The sequence below is a fragment of the Haemaphysalis longicornis genome, unplaced genomic scaffold (assembly GCF_048455015.1).
Source record: "Haemaphysalis longicornis isolate Haplotype H1 unplaced genomic scaffold, Haemaphysalis longicornis Haplotype H1 scaffold_2, whole genome shotgun sequence".
NCBI lineage: Eukaryota > Metazoa > Arthropoda > Arachnida > Ixodida > Ixodidae > Haemaphysalis > Haemaphysalis longicornis.
In genome coordinates this window covers 287,833,860-287,849,468 of record NW_027526295.1, presented here as the reverse complement: position 1 = coordinate 287,849,468, position 15,609 = coordinate 287,833,860, and the positions used below count along the sequence as shown (strand labels likewise).

General features: G+C 49.7%; 2 protein-coding genes across 2 annotated transcripts in view; one reads left to right on the top strand and one right to left on the bottom strand.

Moving 5' to 3' along the window:
* Positions 1-5,448: 5,448 nt before the first annotated feature.
* LOC144170827 (ATP synthase subunit b, mitochondrial-like) lies at positions 5,449-6,449 on the top strand. Its single transcript, XM_077700844.1, has one exon. It carries the CDS (start codon positions 5,558-5,560, stop codon positions 6,359-6,361), a length of 804 nt encoding a protein of 267 aa, XP_077556970.1. The 5' UTR covers positions 5,449-5,557; the 3' UTR covers positions 6,362-6,449.
* Positions 6,450-8,161: 1,712 nt separating this feature from the next.
* Positions 8,162-15,609, bottom strand: part of LOC144170826 (uncharacterized) — a 29,822-nt gene continuing 22,374 nt past the window's right edge. Inside the window, exon 7 of the mRNA XM_077700843.1 lies at positions 8,162-12,408. Coding sequence (XP_077556969.1) covers positions 12,329-12,408 — 80 coding nt within the window. The 3' untranslated portion in view covers positions 8,162-12,328. The remainder of the gene's footprint in view (positions 12,409-15,609) is intronic.

Here is a 15,609-nt window from a genome sequence, read left to right as displayed (position 1 = left end):
CATTTGGGCGTCTGCGGGTACGCGGAGGACGTCCATGCACTGCGTAGGCCTCGGCTAGTGAATGCTACGATTCCAAGCCGTCCTGGGAGGCTTATCTTTATGCATTTTCACAGCTGACAACATGGCAGAAGCGCGGTACGATGATTACTGAGTTATTGAGAATGCCCATCCAACAACGCCACCGGTAGTGTTTTACAGAACCGAAACCGAAACTTGTTTGGTTGCTCACCTTGGGCATCGTCCAATCACGGTGCCCGCTCCTCCCAACGTCACAGCTTTTGTTGGTGCGGCCGCCGCAAACCGCGCATGGTAGTTTTTCTTCTTTCGCGCTTTGTAAAATAATTACCGATTTGCCAACCGGATAAACGATGAAAAGTGTGCTAATTTGAGCCAGTCTACGCAGTGCAGGCAAAAACGGGAGCTTGACAAATTCACTTCAGTGTCCCTTTAAGGCCCTAGGGCAGTCTATTCTGCGATATGGAATTTCAGTCTATGGTTCCTGCACACAAACCAGAATACACAGAATCGAAAAGTTATTGGATCGAATATCTAGTAACATATTATATGGTACTGACCTCGAAACATTGAACAAAGGGGTAAAAACGTACATTGCCGGCGTGGATTCTTTTGTGGATCTGTATAATCAAGTAGTACTTTTGCGAAACTTCTTTTGTACTCGATATAAAAAAGTAGTAAAAAAGCCTAAGGTGCTACGCAAAACAGACCGTTACGAATTGCCTAGAATATATACCAACTATGGCAAACGGTGCCGAGAATACTACGTTCATTTTTATTTCAATCAGTTGCCCGATGACATAGAAAGGCTATGCTCAATTAATAAGGCGAAATCTCAAATTAAACATTGGTTAAATTATGTAAAGTAATTGAGTGTCGTTGACGGTGTGTTAGCGGGTAGAAGCAGTGTGATCTATTTCGAACAGCTCCTTCTGTCCATTCAGTAGTTTTATTTGTTTCATTAGTTTGCTGCCTCATTCGTTTATATTCTGTATATCTTATCAACATGTGTTTGAACTTCAAAAATTGGAGATTTTGTGAACTTTCATGAGTGCGAATGTGCATCTTGTTATAGTTATGTGTATATGGTGTTTTCGTTTTTGTTTTGTCTTTGGCAAAAGAGTTGCCTCTTGTATTGTTACCCCTGAGCGAGCATCCTGAGTCTGCCGTGACCCGCTCACAAGCGACTACGCTTCTGCGGGCACGAAATGTACAGTGAAATTTATTGTGAAATAAAGTTCTATGTATGTATGTATATATATATATATATATATATATATATATATAGTGAAGGAGAACACAGTCGCCCAGATAGCCGAATTAGTAAGGCATTCGAGATGTTCGGTCCCCACTCTGGGCGCGTTTTTCTTTCTTTCTTTCTTTCTCACGCAATTAATAAAAAAAATAATAATGTAACGTCACTAACGATAAAAAATAGTCTAACCATTCCCCTGTGCCTTCTTTGGCGTTGTAGACTGCCGCCGGCATTTCTTTCTTTCTCTCTCTCTCTCTCTCTCTCTCTCTCTCTCTCTATATATATATATATATATATATATATATATATATATATATATATATATATATATATATATATATATATATATATATATATATATATATATATAAGGTTAGTAGAGACAAAGACACACGAGAAAGACGTAGAAAATAGAAATAAGTTTACTGACGTTTCAGGAAGCGGACTTCCTTTCTGTCTCCACTAACCTTATTTTTTCGCGCTCTGTGTGAGTTTTTATCTTTCCAGACTATATATATTTATACACTTGTAGGGGAATCTCGTTGATACGACTTCGTAGTAGTACGCTTTTCGGAATACGTTTTTGCTTCTTTTCATTCCTGGCCGCCAAAGTTCCTTAGGAATAATGCATGTTCTTGCGTTTAATACGATCACATTTTTGCTGAAAATTGGATAATACGATCCCGAAAGTGGATGTTGACCGATTTTTCTAGAAAGTTTTACGTTTATTCTCCGGTATACTAGCTCAAACCGCATTCAACAAGCCACGATCTGAACGTTGCAGAGCCGCTGAGGCCGCGCTGGCTTCGCGGCAAAAACATCTCAGCTAGGCGTGGCCGCTCCGTGCAATGATGATGATGCGATGATGCTTAGCGGCTTCCCCTTTGTAACGGGGTGGCGTAGCACAGCGACCTTAGTCGTAAGGCCACTGTACAATCACCTCGCCAAAGAAAGAAAAGAAAACCCTTTATGGAATGTTTGTGCTATTCTGACTTGTTTGTTCGCATGTCTTCCCAGATTCTTCCCGGCTTTTTTTTTTTTTTTTTCGAACATTCTTCTTTTACTAACCTCTACTGATGTCCAATTCTCTTTCCGGTTAACCTTAAAGCCAAGGGCTTCCGGAAGCTGGATGTCTGCCTCACCGTGGACTGGACGGATACCTTTGCACTCCGTTACAGTATGTCGCATGGTTTCTGGCTCCCTGCCGCAACCTGCGCAGTTATTCCTGTGCCGGCTCGTGGATAAGCGTTTATGCCCGCAAGCAACCCGACCGGGCTTCGAAAAGCAATGCACTCCCTTTGGTATTATCAAAGAACTTTTCCCTCGTGATCTCCCGCTTCCCGATTCTGCATATATCTAAGGACTTCTTTCCAGGTTGTTGTCTGTGATCCTTTCACTTCATTTTTTTTTTATTGCCTCGGCCCTTTTCCCTGCGTTTCCGGGTTTGACATACTTTGTCCTGAGCTTTCGTTTCTTTTCCTCCACTGTGTGTCCACGCTTTTCATGTAGAGATACCATAACACTCTGGCGGCCCATTTCTGGTCATTAATATTTCTAAGTCGTTCTTCAAAACAAATTTTGCTCTGTGCTTCGCTCACTTGAAATGAGGCCCATCCCATGGCTCCCTGCACTGCCTCATTTACTGTGTGCTCTTTATGCCAATCGACCTACCGCAGTGCATCGCCAAACTTACGTTAGGCGATGCACCGCTCCATCTAGCGAAATGTATACCATAATCAAGTACGGTGCGTAATGCTCTGGGCAGGCAGCGACTCCCCTTCCCGACTCCTCGCCATGTTCCGCGCAGCGTTCCTTGTTCCCTGTCGGCCTTGTTGCTGTGTTCAGCGGTGCTGCTATGATTGTGAGGCTTTTTGTTGCTGATGTTCTCCTTGGGCTGCCTTGTTGCTGTGCGCGATGGTGCTGCCAGGCTTGTGACAAGGTAGAGGAAACGCAAGGAGCTCAGTTTGAATTTAAAAGTGGAAATTGTACGCGAGCTCGGTTCACCAGTGTCAACCCTCTGCAAGAGGAACTTCAAGTGGAGCTGCAAGTTTTCGGCCAAGGAGTAAAACAAACGCGAGATGCGGAGCATCAGCAAACGGAAGACGTCCTGCTTGCATGGTTCAAAAAAGGAAGTCAGAGCGGCAGTGATTAACGTCGACGGGTCAGTCCTGCGAAAAGCAGTTGAGAACATAGCACTCCCCTTGCGCATTGAATAACTTCGAAGCGGACGGCGGGTGGCTTCACCGATTTAAGACACGACATGGATTGTCGTACAAGTCATTGTCCGGCAAGACAATTGCGGCAGCTCCTCTTTTTACCTTTTAGAGTAATTCACTCTTGGACGTTGAAAAGAAGTGCAGCATAAAGTGACCAACTACTTTAGTGTTGCCAAATAGAAGTGAGTTGCTGACGGAGTGTGCATATTTTCCTCCTTTTTTACCCTCTCTGGTTAATAAAATTTTCGCATACGTTTTATTTTCCAATTCCCGCGAAAAGACTTGTCAACGAGAATCGGAGATTTTAATTGCATGCATATGGACCGACTTCAGGCGTTTCCCCCGAATCTGCTGAGCACTTTTAATGCAGTGAAGTAGGAACGGCGACGACGTACAGGCATTTCTTTCTGGCGAGCACACTTTGCTTTGGAGGTGATCGGCACGACATTTGCAATTTGACGTCGTTAGCCAGGCGCTTCGGTGTTTCTGAGCTGAGGTGTCTATAAGGCACCTGTACCCGAAATTACCTGTCAGCGCACCTGGAAACGCACCCGTGTGTCGCCGACATTGCGCGCCAGTCCGGCAAGTATGACGGTCTCCTACCAGGCCACTGTGCTCAGCTGGCGGGGAGGGATCGGCCGGAAGCGCCGGACGAGCCAGCGCCGTGCGTAAACGCCCGCTGTAAGAACCGGTTGATTGTTCGCGTGGCCCAAATAGAAGCCAGGGGCTGGCCCTCCGGGGCCACGATTCATTCGCGCTGTTCGGGGTACGCCGACCGGCCCTCGGACCGCGGCCTTTATCTCGGCTGCGATGTGCACGCGCATGTGTGTAGCCACGCCAGCCGCGTGCTACACCTGGCTCGAGTGCGCAGCACGGCACGCAGCGTAGCACCACGCACGGCTCGCGCACCCCAGCTGCTCAGCGGGAGGATGCTGCCCACCGCTGGTCGCTCAACGAGGCGTGCGCAGCAGAATCGAACGCCGCGTCGCGATCGGTGTCACCTGCTGCTGGGGGCGCAGCATCTGCGACAGCACCCGCTTCGCTGCTACACCAACTCGTTCCCTGGCCATCCGAAACGCATGTGTGCCGTAGAAGGAGGCACGCCGCGCGCACATAAAGACACACTCGGACCGGGAGCATTTGTTGATATCGCCGAGGCGGCCACATTTCGCTCGGGCGGTCCGCGTTGCGCACAGCCACCTCCCGGGCTTGATGGCCGCGGTGGACCCGAAGGCGAGAGAGAATCGGCACGACACAGGAAGCCGAGTTCGAGTCGGGAAAAGAGCACTTACGTTTTCGGAAGCCCGAATGGCGCGAAGGCAAGTTGGGCAAGTCCGTCGAAGCACGATTGCCGGAGCTCTGGGGACGCTCAGAAAGCGGTTACGTCACAACATTGTGCCTTTCCGCTAAACCAAGTCAACAACAAAAACGTGAAATACAATGCGTAAGAAACGATCGCCTGGAGCACCTCACCACGAGAGAAACGTGGGAGGGGACGTAGGGTGCACAAACACAGGCTTAAAAAACATCTGATGCTCGTGCAGCAGCAGTTCGTCGCGACCGCTGTTTGGTGGTCCTGGCGTCGGCCGCGCGTCGCAGCAGTGCGCACGAGTTTTGCGCAATGAACTCGGATATCAAGCGCCCGCAGAGAAACCACAGAACGAGAAACTGAGAAACCTCGACGGCAAAACTTTGCGATAATTCAGTCTCGTACTTTTGTAGCTGGATTATCTCCCCGCAAGCTCTATGCTGAGTTACATAACCATCCTGCACCATCACCACGCACACAAAAAAAAACATTATGCTTAGCTCTAGTATTAAAGATTTTGCAAACATTTAATTGTGTACCACTACACATCAAACCCTAAAAATAATTCTTAAGTTTTTTGTGTTCTCCAAAACAAACATGAAAGTAACCATTATCATCATCATTGTTTGCAAACTTTTTCATCTTTTATTTTTTCAGTCACATCGCGAGCGACATCGCCAACACCACTTCGCGTTTCGTGCCCTACTGCAGAGGACGTCCGGGGTCAAGTATTGCGGTTTTCGTGCCTTCGAAACGCGAAGCATGATGCACCTAGCCGCGCTTCAACGCTTCCCTCGGCGTCTTCCCGCCGTGGTGAAGATATCGCTGCCAGGAGCCTCGACGCGTTGTGCAGCAAGCACTCAGCCTGGCTTCACCAAAGATGGCCGTGAAATCCTTCACGTCCCCAACGAGCCGCCCGAGCGGGACCTGGTGAACTTTCCCCGGTTGAAGAGGCCCCTGTACCCGGGCAAGGTGCGCATGGGCTTCATTCCCGACGAGTGGTTCCAGGCGTTCTACCCGAAGACGGGAGTTACGGGCCCCTACCTGTTCGGCACCGGGCTGGTGGTGTACCTGTACTCGAAGGAGATCCTCATCATGGAGCACGAGTTCGTGTCGGGCGTCACGCTGGCGATAATGGCGTGGTATGCGATCAAGAAGTTCGGCCCGGGCGTGCGGGCCTACCTGGAGAAGGAGGTGGACAAGGAGGAGCAGGAGATCGACCAGTTCCGGCTGGACGGCATCCAGGCGAACCGGGAGGCCATCAAGGCGGAAGAGCACGCGCAGTGGCAAGCCCAGGGCCAGCACTACCTGTTCGAGGCCAAGCGCGAGAACGTGGCGCTGCAGCTCGAGGCCGAGTTCCGTAAGCGGCAGATGGCCGTGTACTCGGAGGTGAAGAAGAGGCTCGACTACCACCTCGAGGTGCAGAACGTCACGCGCAGGCTCCAGCAGAAGCACATGGTCGACTGGATCGTCAACAGCGTCCGCAAGAGCATCACGCCGCAGCAGGAGAAGGACTCGCTCAGCAAGTGCATAGCGGACCTCAGGGGCCTGGCGGCCAAAGCCTAGCCAGGAGAAGGACTCGCTCAACGAGTGCATAGCGTACCACCGAGGCCGGGCAGCGAGAGGAAAATAAATTCTTCGTCGTTAGGCAGTGCTTGGTTTGCCTCTTGCTGTCATGTGCGCGAGGTTTCTCGCAAGCCTGCGCTTACTGTCGGCACCGCGAATCCGCAGCTTCTCCTCCGACTCGCTCTCTTTTGCAGGTCACTGGGAGCTGCCTCCGCCCATGTCGGCAGATCCTTCGCGCTTTCACTGCGCCACTCGGGGAAATCCTTGCGTGGCGCTCGTTTGTTGCACTGTGGTCCTCAACTTGCCTTGTGCGAGCTCTCCCACAAGGTCGCGTCATGCGCAGTCATATTACGGCACTGAAATTGCACTCTTTTTCGAACAGCCATGCAATAGCGTCTTTAATAGGCAAGTTGATCCTAAGTCACCTCCCATTGACCCGCCTCTGCAAGGTGCCAACCAAATCTGTCCAGACTTTGTGCCTGCTGGTATCCCCCACTGCAGCGCTTTGTCTGCGGTCCATCTTATAGACGGTTCAGGTCTTGCGTGCACAGTGAAACAGTCCATGATGTTTGCCTTCACACTGACACCCACCATATTCCTACGGCTTTTTCCCTTCCAAGCTGCTTCAGGAGACTCCATGTGTGTGCTGTACCGGTGTGGAGAGCAAGCACCGATTCAGGGGCACACAGAGTTACGGCTCAATGCTCAGTGCAGGGGCTGATCCTGACCCCAGGGTTGAGTCCTTGGCGAGAAAAAAACTGCGTACATGATTTTAGAGCACATCTCAAGACTACCTGTGGGCTACGTGAACATGGAACTGTCACTGCTAGGCATTGTTACTTGGGGTTGCCACAAAAATGTGCTGCATGGTCACTTTACCCCCACCCCCAATAATGCTGAGGGAGCTTTACAAAAGCCATGCCATCTTGAACTTTTCCGAACTCTGAAAACGCTCTTAATACAGTCTCGGATAGCGGGGAACATAACTTAATACCCCCTGCCATTTTCATCCCACAAATGTCTGTGTTGATTAATGGAGGAGGGCATTGACAATTCTATTGGCTCTGCCCACCACCACACCAGTCAAAAAATATTCCAATGAAGCTTAGGAGCTAGATGCAGTGTTCCAACATTCAGTCTTGCTTATTTGTGCTCATTTTTATTTTACCGTGGAGTGTCCGAAACATAGTGGGGCACAGCTATGGTAGAGCACAGCACCAGGAAGATATGTAAAACAAACAGGACGAGGCGATGCAGAAAGCAGTACGGAAAATTGGAAGGGGACCTATGCCTCATCCGATGCAGGGATTTCGTTCCGTACTAGCCATTGCCTAAAGCAGCACGCTTGCGCTCCCAAGCTCACTTTAAATTGTTAAAGCTGTATAAAGCAGCACTACTGCACCCCCAGCTCGCTTTAAATTGTAAAAAGCATGTTTTGGATGGGGAGTGTGCAAGGCCACACTGATATAAGCCGCGAAACCGTGGACATGTAATCGGGTCCCCTCTTTGTTGCCCAAAGAAATCAACGGTTTTCAAGGACAAAATTCCAGGCTTTCAAGGCCCTTGAAAACTCAATTTTCAATTCCAAGGGTTTCCAAGGACCTGTACGAACCCTGTAATAGTTTATGCCAAGTCTTTAACATGCACTCGCATTTGGCACACAGGTGCTCCTGCTTTTAACCTAAAAAAAAAGCTGCTGGAGCTCACTACTTTTACACAACATATCGGGTTTATCGTGCACTGAAATGATTTTCTGGTTTGTTATCGAAACAGTACATGGACAGAATGAAGCACACAACATTTGCAATTCATAATCATATTTATTCTCGGGGAAAAAGAGCTCACCCTCTGCTTAACACAGGCCCTCCCTCATAATTTGCAGGAGGCCGAACGACTTGAGCGGAATGGTTGGCTCATTCCGCCAGCAGATCAAATCTGTTTCCAAACCCAGTTTCTACATGAGCCACGGTGCGACTGATCTTACTGTAGTGGTGCCACTCAGAAATCAAAAGCATTGTTAAACCACTCCTGCAACCCGGGGAACGCCCATCACGGCATTAACAGTGCACAAAGAGACTTACGCGCTGCATAACAGTGTTCAGAAACTACCTCGAGACGCGAGTATGGGAGTTGCTGTATTGTCATAGTTTTGCCAATATTGGAAGAACAACAGGTCAGTTGTCCTGCAAACCTGCATACCAGGTGTACTGCTCACAGCCAGCAAGCAAACGCATATCACGACCTAGTGAAGAGTGTTGGGAATAGCAATCTCAAGGGCAAGAAAAGATGCTTCAGGTCTTACAACCAATTAACGTGTTGTATACATGCTGTAGAAACTGATTTGGTGCAAGACAATAATGTATCAAATTCAAATGAGTGCTTCCATCAAAAAATGGCTTTAAAAAAAAAGTAAAATATCACCCAAAAGGAACAGCCATGAAGAGATGTGGTGGCAGATTTGCAAGTTTAACTACATAGCATGTAAGGTGAACACAAAATTTTCTAAAATTTTGAAGTGTTCCAACTCGGTTAAACGACTGAATCAATTTTCACACCAACTTCCACAGAGTTTTAGTTTAGCCTGGATACTTTCTGTTTCTTCAAAATTTGGCAGCCCAGGTATGCCCGAGAAGGGCTGATGTGGCCCGTGCAAATGCAGGCCCCTCCACTAAAAGATCCGCACACTGGGTGCATGCAGCCCCTCGACAACAGGGCTTGGCATCCTTGAATCGCAAAAGCCTCGCCACAAGGATGCCAACGCTTCAGCATTGTGAAACCGGGATACGAAAAACAGTGGCCCCCTTCCGAGGCCATGACAGAGCCAAACACTGCATGGCCCTCCTCGGCTTTTGCCTAGCACACGCCCACAGATGTCCAACACTGCGGAAGACGATAGCAGTCTTGTCAATGAATAAATTCAGGTGGGTTTTTCTGGAGCACGGAATCAGGACAAAGCCCGAGGGACTGTGCTGCTTGGTGTGTGGGTCAAAAAAAAAACACAGCCACAGCGCAGGACAATTGTGCAAGGGCGACAACAGGAGAGACGGTGTAGTCGGCTGCACGGGAGGTAAATGCACCAGCAGCACACAGTGAGGTCCACTTGGAAATGCGAGTCCAGAAAGGCACATCACTTCTCCCTGGAGAAGAAAAACTGCCGCAGCAGCCTTGCATGAACCAACGCAGCACAGCGTACACACCTCTCCAGCTTGCCACTGGGTGAACGGTGCAATGTTCCTGCGCCACAGCTCCCGTGCAGGTTCAGCGCTCACAGTGTGTACGTTAGAGAAAACGTGAAGTTGTCAATTACACTTGACAAAATGTTAACGCACTACGCTGCCCGACGAGAGCACGTACCTCTCCTTCGCCCCGCAATTGTCTCGTACAGTAAATGTGAAATGCCTAATTCATTGATGATAACATCACGTTTGTGGACTAAAGAAGGTAATTATTTTGTCAGGCCTCTTCCAAGCACGTACACAACTGTTTAGCCTGTACACATTTTCTACCTGATTGAGCTACCGTATGCAGAAAACTATGCTGTGGCCTTACGTTGTCCAACAGTATGCAACCTCCAGAACTGGCACTTCATTTTCATCACACTTCTTGCACAACTGGTTAATAAAAGTTTTGGCAATGATGAAAATGCAGTAAGTAGCAATTAAGCATAGAGTAGTGAGCAATTTGCAATATAATGTTTTTTTTCACACATCAAAAACAATAAATCTCCATGCCCGCATGAAACTGAACTGTGGCTTTCTCGCTGAATTAACATAAAATGTGCTCTCGGACACTAATAATAGTAAAAAGCAATGTTTCCTTCTTTCAATTTTGCTTGCAAAGCGATGTTTCCTTCTGTTAATTTTGCTCACTGACCGTACACAGGTGAGCTTCCATGCACTACCACGGAAACTGACTGTGCAACCATTTTCCTGGTGACCACCATGTGACTCCGCAATTACAGCGGGGGCCCTGAAAGCCCTGCCCAGTGCAACAAAAAACACAAGATAAAAGCTCCTCCCAGATGCTCAGTGCAGCAATAGCCATTCAGCGCGCACAAGGGGAGAACGTGGAACAAAAACTTTGCACTCACACTCCCAGAGCTGAGCGAAGTAGCAATTTCTGAATGCAGAAAGACACATTAACACAGGGTGCAATAACAACCAGGATCCTCCTGGTGCGCCAGTGGTATGGGAAGCAACGTTCCACACAATGCTACAGATTCCACTGTCTCTGAGCGATCCGGTCACACACAAGTAAGCGGATATTGGGGGAGAAACCATTTTAGCCCAGCTGTTCGTGCAGCAAGGTTCCCCTATAGCACTGCTAATAGTAAGCAAGCTACGCACAGGGAATGTCATCTTGGGAACAGGTTAAGCGCCAGGCACAACTGGAGGAAGTAAAACAGACAGGAAAGGGGCGTCCCTTTCCTGTCTGTTTTACTTCCTCCAGTTGTGCCTGGCGCTTAACCTGTTCCCATGATGAAGTACCAACTAGCTCGCATCGACACATTAATGTCATCTGTTTGTGCAAAAACGAGCCACTCCAGCAAGGTGGGCTACCCATAGCAACAAAAGCAGAGAAAGTGATCACTCGGCACATGAACAAAGCTCTTGCAGTTATTGCATGCGTGTTTCGTGGTTGCTGTCTTTTTTTCCCCCCACCAGCGGGAGTTGCGACAATCACCGGCACGGCCGTTCTGGTCATAACACTGATTATGTACAGCACAGGGACAGAGCAGACCTGTGCTCACAATGCGCATTTTGAGCCCGTGCCTTGATTGTGGCCGCCACAGCACAATGTGCTCATTATGTACACTAGAAACATTGCCTCCACACCACGCCTGTTTCCATTCAGCCAGTGGCAATATCAAAATTTAAAAACCTGAACCGAGGAAACATAGGCAGGGTGCAGCATCAAAGCACAGCCCGGTCCTTGTAAAAATGTCCAGCATGTGCCACACACACAAAAGGGAGGGGGGAGGAGAGAGAGAGAGAGAGAGAGAAAGTGGGCATGCATACTCTGCACCAATTACAAAGCAATAAAATAAAGAACAACAACAAAGGCCTCATCTAAAAACAAAATCAAAAATAGCATAGCAGTTTTGTTAGCATGGTTTCATATTAGAATGTGCGCTCTCTTCAATACAAAACCCTTGACTCGTAGTTTTACAGTCGCACAGAAAAAACTTTGCCGCAACACCTTTTTCAAGCACAAAGCAAACTATAAGGACACCTAAGCACTTGTTAGACGACAGAGTGAACGCAAAAGCATCCGTGTCTCATTGAGCCCTCCTGCCCGTGTTGCATGCACAGAGGCCACAAGCCTGAGGAGACGTTCAAGCCAGGCAACTTTTGAGCAGTGAACTGGCTGCCATTTAAACCTGTTCATGTCGGCAACAGGCGCACTTGCAGGCACTGCCCAGTAACGGAGGCAGGCACCCTTTCTTTGTTTCATTCCAGAGGCCCGTGCTACGGAATGTGTTGCAGCCAATGGGAAATCACGTGCCCCGTTTCTGGGACGACGGCGTCTCTGCTCAACCAACCAACTGCTGCTGTGCCATGCTGCACGCATCGCACTCTCAACTGTTGAAAGCCAACACATCCTGTCATGCCTGCACAGCACCCACACGCAGAAGGGCAAAACGAAACGACACGCTGCCCTTCCGGCTCCACAACTGCAGCTAGAAAGCAAACTAAAGCTAAAAAAGCCTCCCACAGAGGGCCAGAAAAAAAAGGCTGCACAGCCCAGCAGAATTGAGAAGGGGGGGGGGGGTCCATGTCAGAGCAAGAAGTGACACTGCCAGCAGCACTGCACATCCCCCTGGCGGGCTCCGGGCCCGTCGTCTGTGCGGGCGCCCTTCCCGGCGCCCTCCACCCGAGCGGGACCAACGTAACGTCGGGCGTCCCCAAGCCCCCGAGAAGGGGGAGGAGGGGGGCGTGCGTCGTGCCCTGGGCCCCTGGCCTGCGGTCAGACGGGGGTCTGGTGCGGCACCAAGCCGGACATCGGGGGCAGGGGAGCCTGACGTTGATGGTTCTGCTTCTGCGCAGCTGCAACGGGGAAGGCACGGGTCAGCGGGCAGGCGCCGCCCCACAAAGAGGGCACACTGCAAGGCCCCACTGCCAGCACCCTTTTTTCCTCCCTGCTTTTTGACACCAATCGAGTTTCACAAAGTAAAAGGCGTGCAAATTCGCCCCAAGTTTTGAGGCTTCCAAGCCCACTACGAGGGCAAACGCAAAAGGCAAGGGACCCTTCCAAGTAGGAGCAGCACTGCACTTCCTCAGGGCCACCAAGTGGGCTCTCCCCTGCACTGGAGGCAAGCTGCTACCCTTACGCTGAAACGAGCAAGTGCCATTTACTGAGAGTTGCCGCATTCTTCACTCAGCGAATTGTTCAAAGAAATTCGAGGGAGCCAAAGATGGGAAGGTGCAAGAAAAACACTCAACGTCGCCTACTAGAGATTGAGCAGACCTAACCGGCAAAATCTGCATTATCGGTGCTGGGGAGGAAATCTCCCGAGGTGCCAGAGGTGAGAAAAAAAGAAATTGGTGCACAGGTATCCCCACCAGGGGCATACTCTCCTTTCTTTTCCCAGTTTTAACAGCCCCCTTTGCATGCAGGAAGAGAGCTCAGCTTGCAAGCCATTCACTTGCACAAAAAAACAGACCAGAAATGCAGCCCATCCGAAATCATCTGCCCTGGCGATGCAGTCCTGAAGGCAACCTCTCCACCACATATCCACTGCTCTCCACTTGCTGGAGCCTGGAAGCATCACATGGCACCAGGTGTCAGATATTCTTTCAATGCAGTTTTTTGTTTTCCCCCGCTGCGCCCTCTGCATGCCCTTTCAAAGTGGTAGCCGCATGGCAAGAGACGGCCATTTCTCAAGCAGCGCCCAAAGAAAATAAGGAAACGGGATGCTCCAAGCTACAAATTTCCAGTGCCCGGTGGGGGTTTCCTATATGGGGCCACCAACTGTTTTAGGCAAAAAGTGCCAATACATCTCTGTCAAGGCATAAATCAGCCTTCAATTCCAACGATGTTTCTCTTGAGAATCAGTGATGCCAAGTGGAGGGACCTGTTGTAACCTGTGCAACAGAATGAAAACTTAAATTTCAAACAAAGTTTTCTCATGTCCCTAAAGTTCATGAACTTTCAAGTTCCAAAATATGAAAAAATAAAGTGCTTCGCAGTATTAGTCTAAATACTTAAAGGCCAACTGCAACGAAAATTTCCCTGCCCTAAATTGTGCTTCAATGTGTGGTATGCACCTCTAAAGTCCCTTGTGACCCAATTTTAAACTCCACAAACGCGCAGTTTTTTTTATTAAAACCGTTAGAAAACACGCCACTTCAGCCGACGCAGCACCTAGCGGAGTGTCACCGCAACTAGTCGCCACTGCAGCGCACTCCCGGATGTGACATGCCAGTCAGGACTCCCGTGCGACCGTCGCCTCTCCTCTGTAGCCCTTTTACGTGCGGCCTCACGCGAGTGAGCAGTGTAATTCGTGCCTCTTGCATGAATAATTGGTTGCCGTAATGCGAGAAGCTGAAGAAACGCTGGGTTGCCGATACATAAAGAGCAAATACGGCAGTAGCACAGCGGCCTATTCCGTGGTCGCGACGGCGGCAGCAGGCTCTCGGTTGACTCGATGAGCACGCGAAACGCGTGTACGGCCTACGTGAGGCAATACGCTGTTGGCGCGGCTGGTCGGTGCGGCGGCGGTTGAACGACTACGGCAGCTGTGTGGAGCACTGCAAGCTCGCAGCTGCGCATCTCTACGAGTGCGCAATACGTGGAAGGGACGCGAGACGATACGCTGTTGTCGCGGCCGCTCGGTGCGTCGGCACGCGAACGACTACGGCGGCTGTGCGGCGCACTGCAAGCTGGCGGCCGGGCGTCTCAACGAGTGCGCAATACGTAGAGCGGCCGACGAGAGACGATACGCTGTTGTCACGGCCGGCCGGGGCGTGAACGAGTACGGCAGCTAGCTGTGCGGCCCACTGCGCGATCGGCCGGTCGACTTTTCGAGGGTGCGAGTACGCCGATGGCATCGAAGAGCTCTGCGCTGACGCGAGGTGATGCGCTGTTGTCGCTTTATCGCGCCGGTCGGGGCGCGGACGAGTACAGCACGCGGCGCACTACACGGAACCGATTCAGCTCAAGCTACTTCGTCAAAAAACAAATAAATACCAGCCGCTGTTGGAAACATTTCTCTCACCAGTTAGAAAAAAAAAACGAGGCCACACTTCGCAGTACTGAGCCTCGGGGAAGGTCACTGCTCCACGAGTGAAGACACCGCAGTGCTTTTGTCGCTGCATGCCATCATTATCTAAAGATTTGGCGTGGGCACCCTGCTAACAGGAACAAAACTGCCCGTGTAAACAAAAATAATAAAATTCTGGATTTGAACTTTCACAACATGCGCTGAAACCTACACCCTTGCCAGCATGTTTCTTCATTTCCCTCCCACGGTAGCTTTTTTTTTCTTTTCTCTCACAAACACAGGATGGTTCGATCGGCACAGGGCATATTAGCTGTGCCGGCGCCCATCTAGCGCTCAACACTGCCTTTTGTGTACAGCCAGTTTGGGGGGAATCGGCTTGGAAGCCCCGGGTTGCAGCAGACGTAGCCTTTGAGCACCCAGCTTCGCCACGACGTCTTGCGATGCCTGTGTTTTCATTTTACCGGACGACTACAGGCGCGTCTCAGCAGCTCACAACGAAGTAATAATAGTTGCACGAACTTCCCACGGCGCGCATGTTTTAAATGTCTGAAGCAACAGACGACCCGAAACAGATCGAATGCGCTCAGTCTTCTCACAGGCAGCTGTGGGAAAATCCGCCGGCTGCGGCCACTTGATTCCTGAGTGTAACGTCACTTCCGTCCGTCCGTAATGGCCGCCCTTTTTTTCCAGTTTCGGTTTGAAGAGTGTTTTTGATCTTCGTTTACGATGCAGCGAAGCACATTTGGGCCTCCAAATTTTGCAGGTAGCAACTTTTAAGGTTATACTACCGGAAAATAGTGCATTTACGGAGCCGAAAATTTCGTTGCAGTTGGCCTTTAAGGTAGCTACCGCATAAGCCACTGAAAAACCATTTCAATAACGCCTGCAATAACGATAAATGTACATGCTCGCTACTGTGCAGAAATTGAAGCTTGCCCTTCAATTTAACAAACTACTGAACATTATCCTGAATTGGAATCCATTTTGCTGTCCCTTGCCAACTTCCTGTCACTTGCCAACAGGC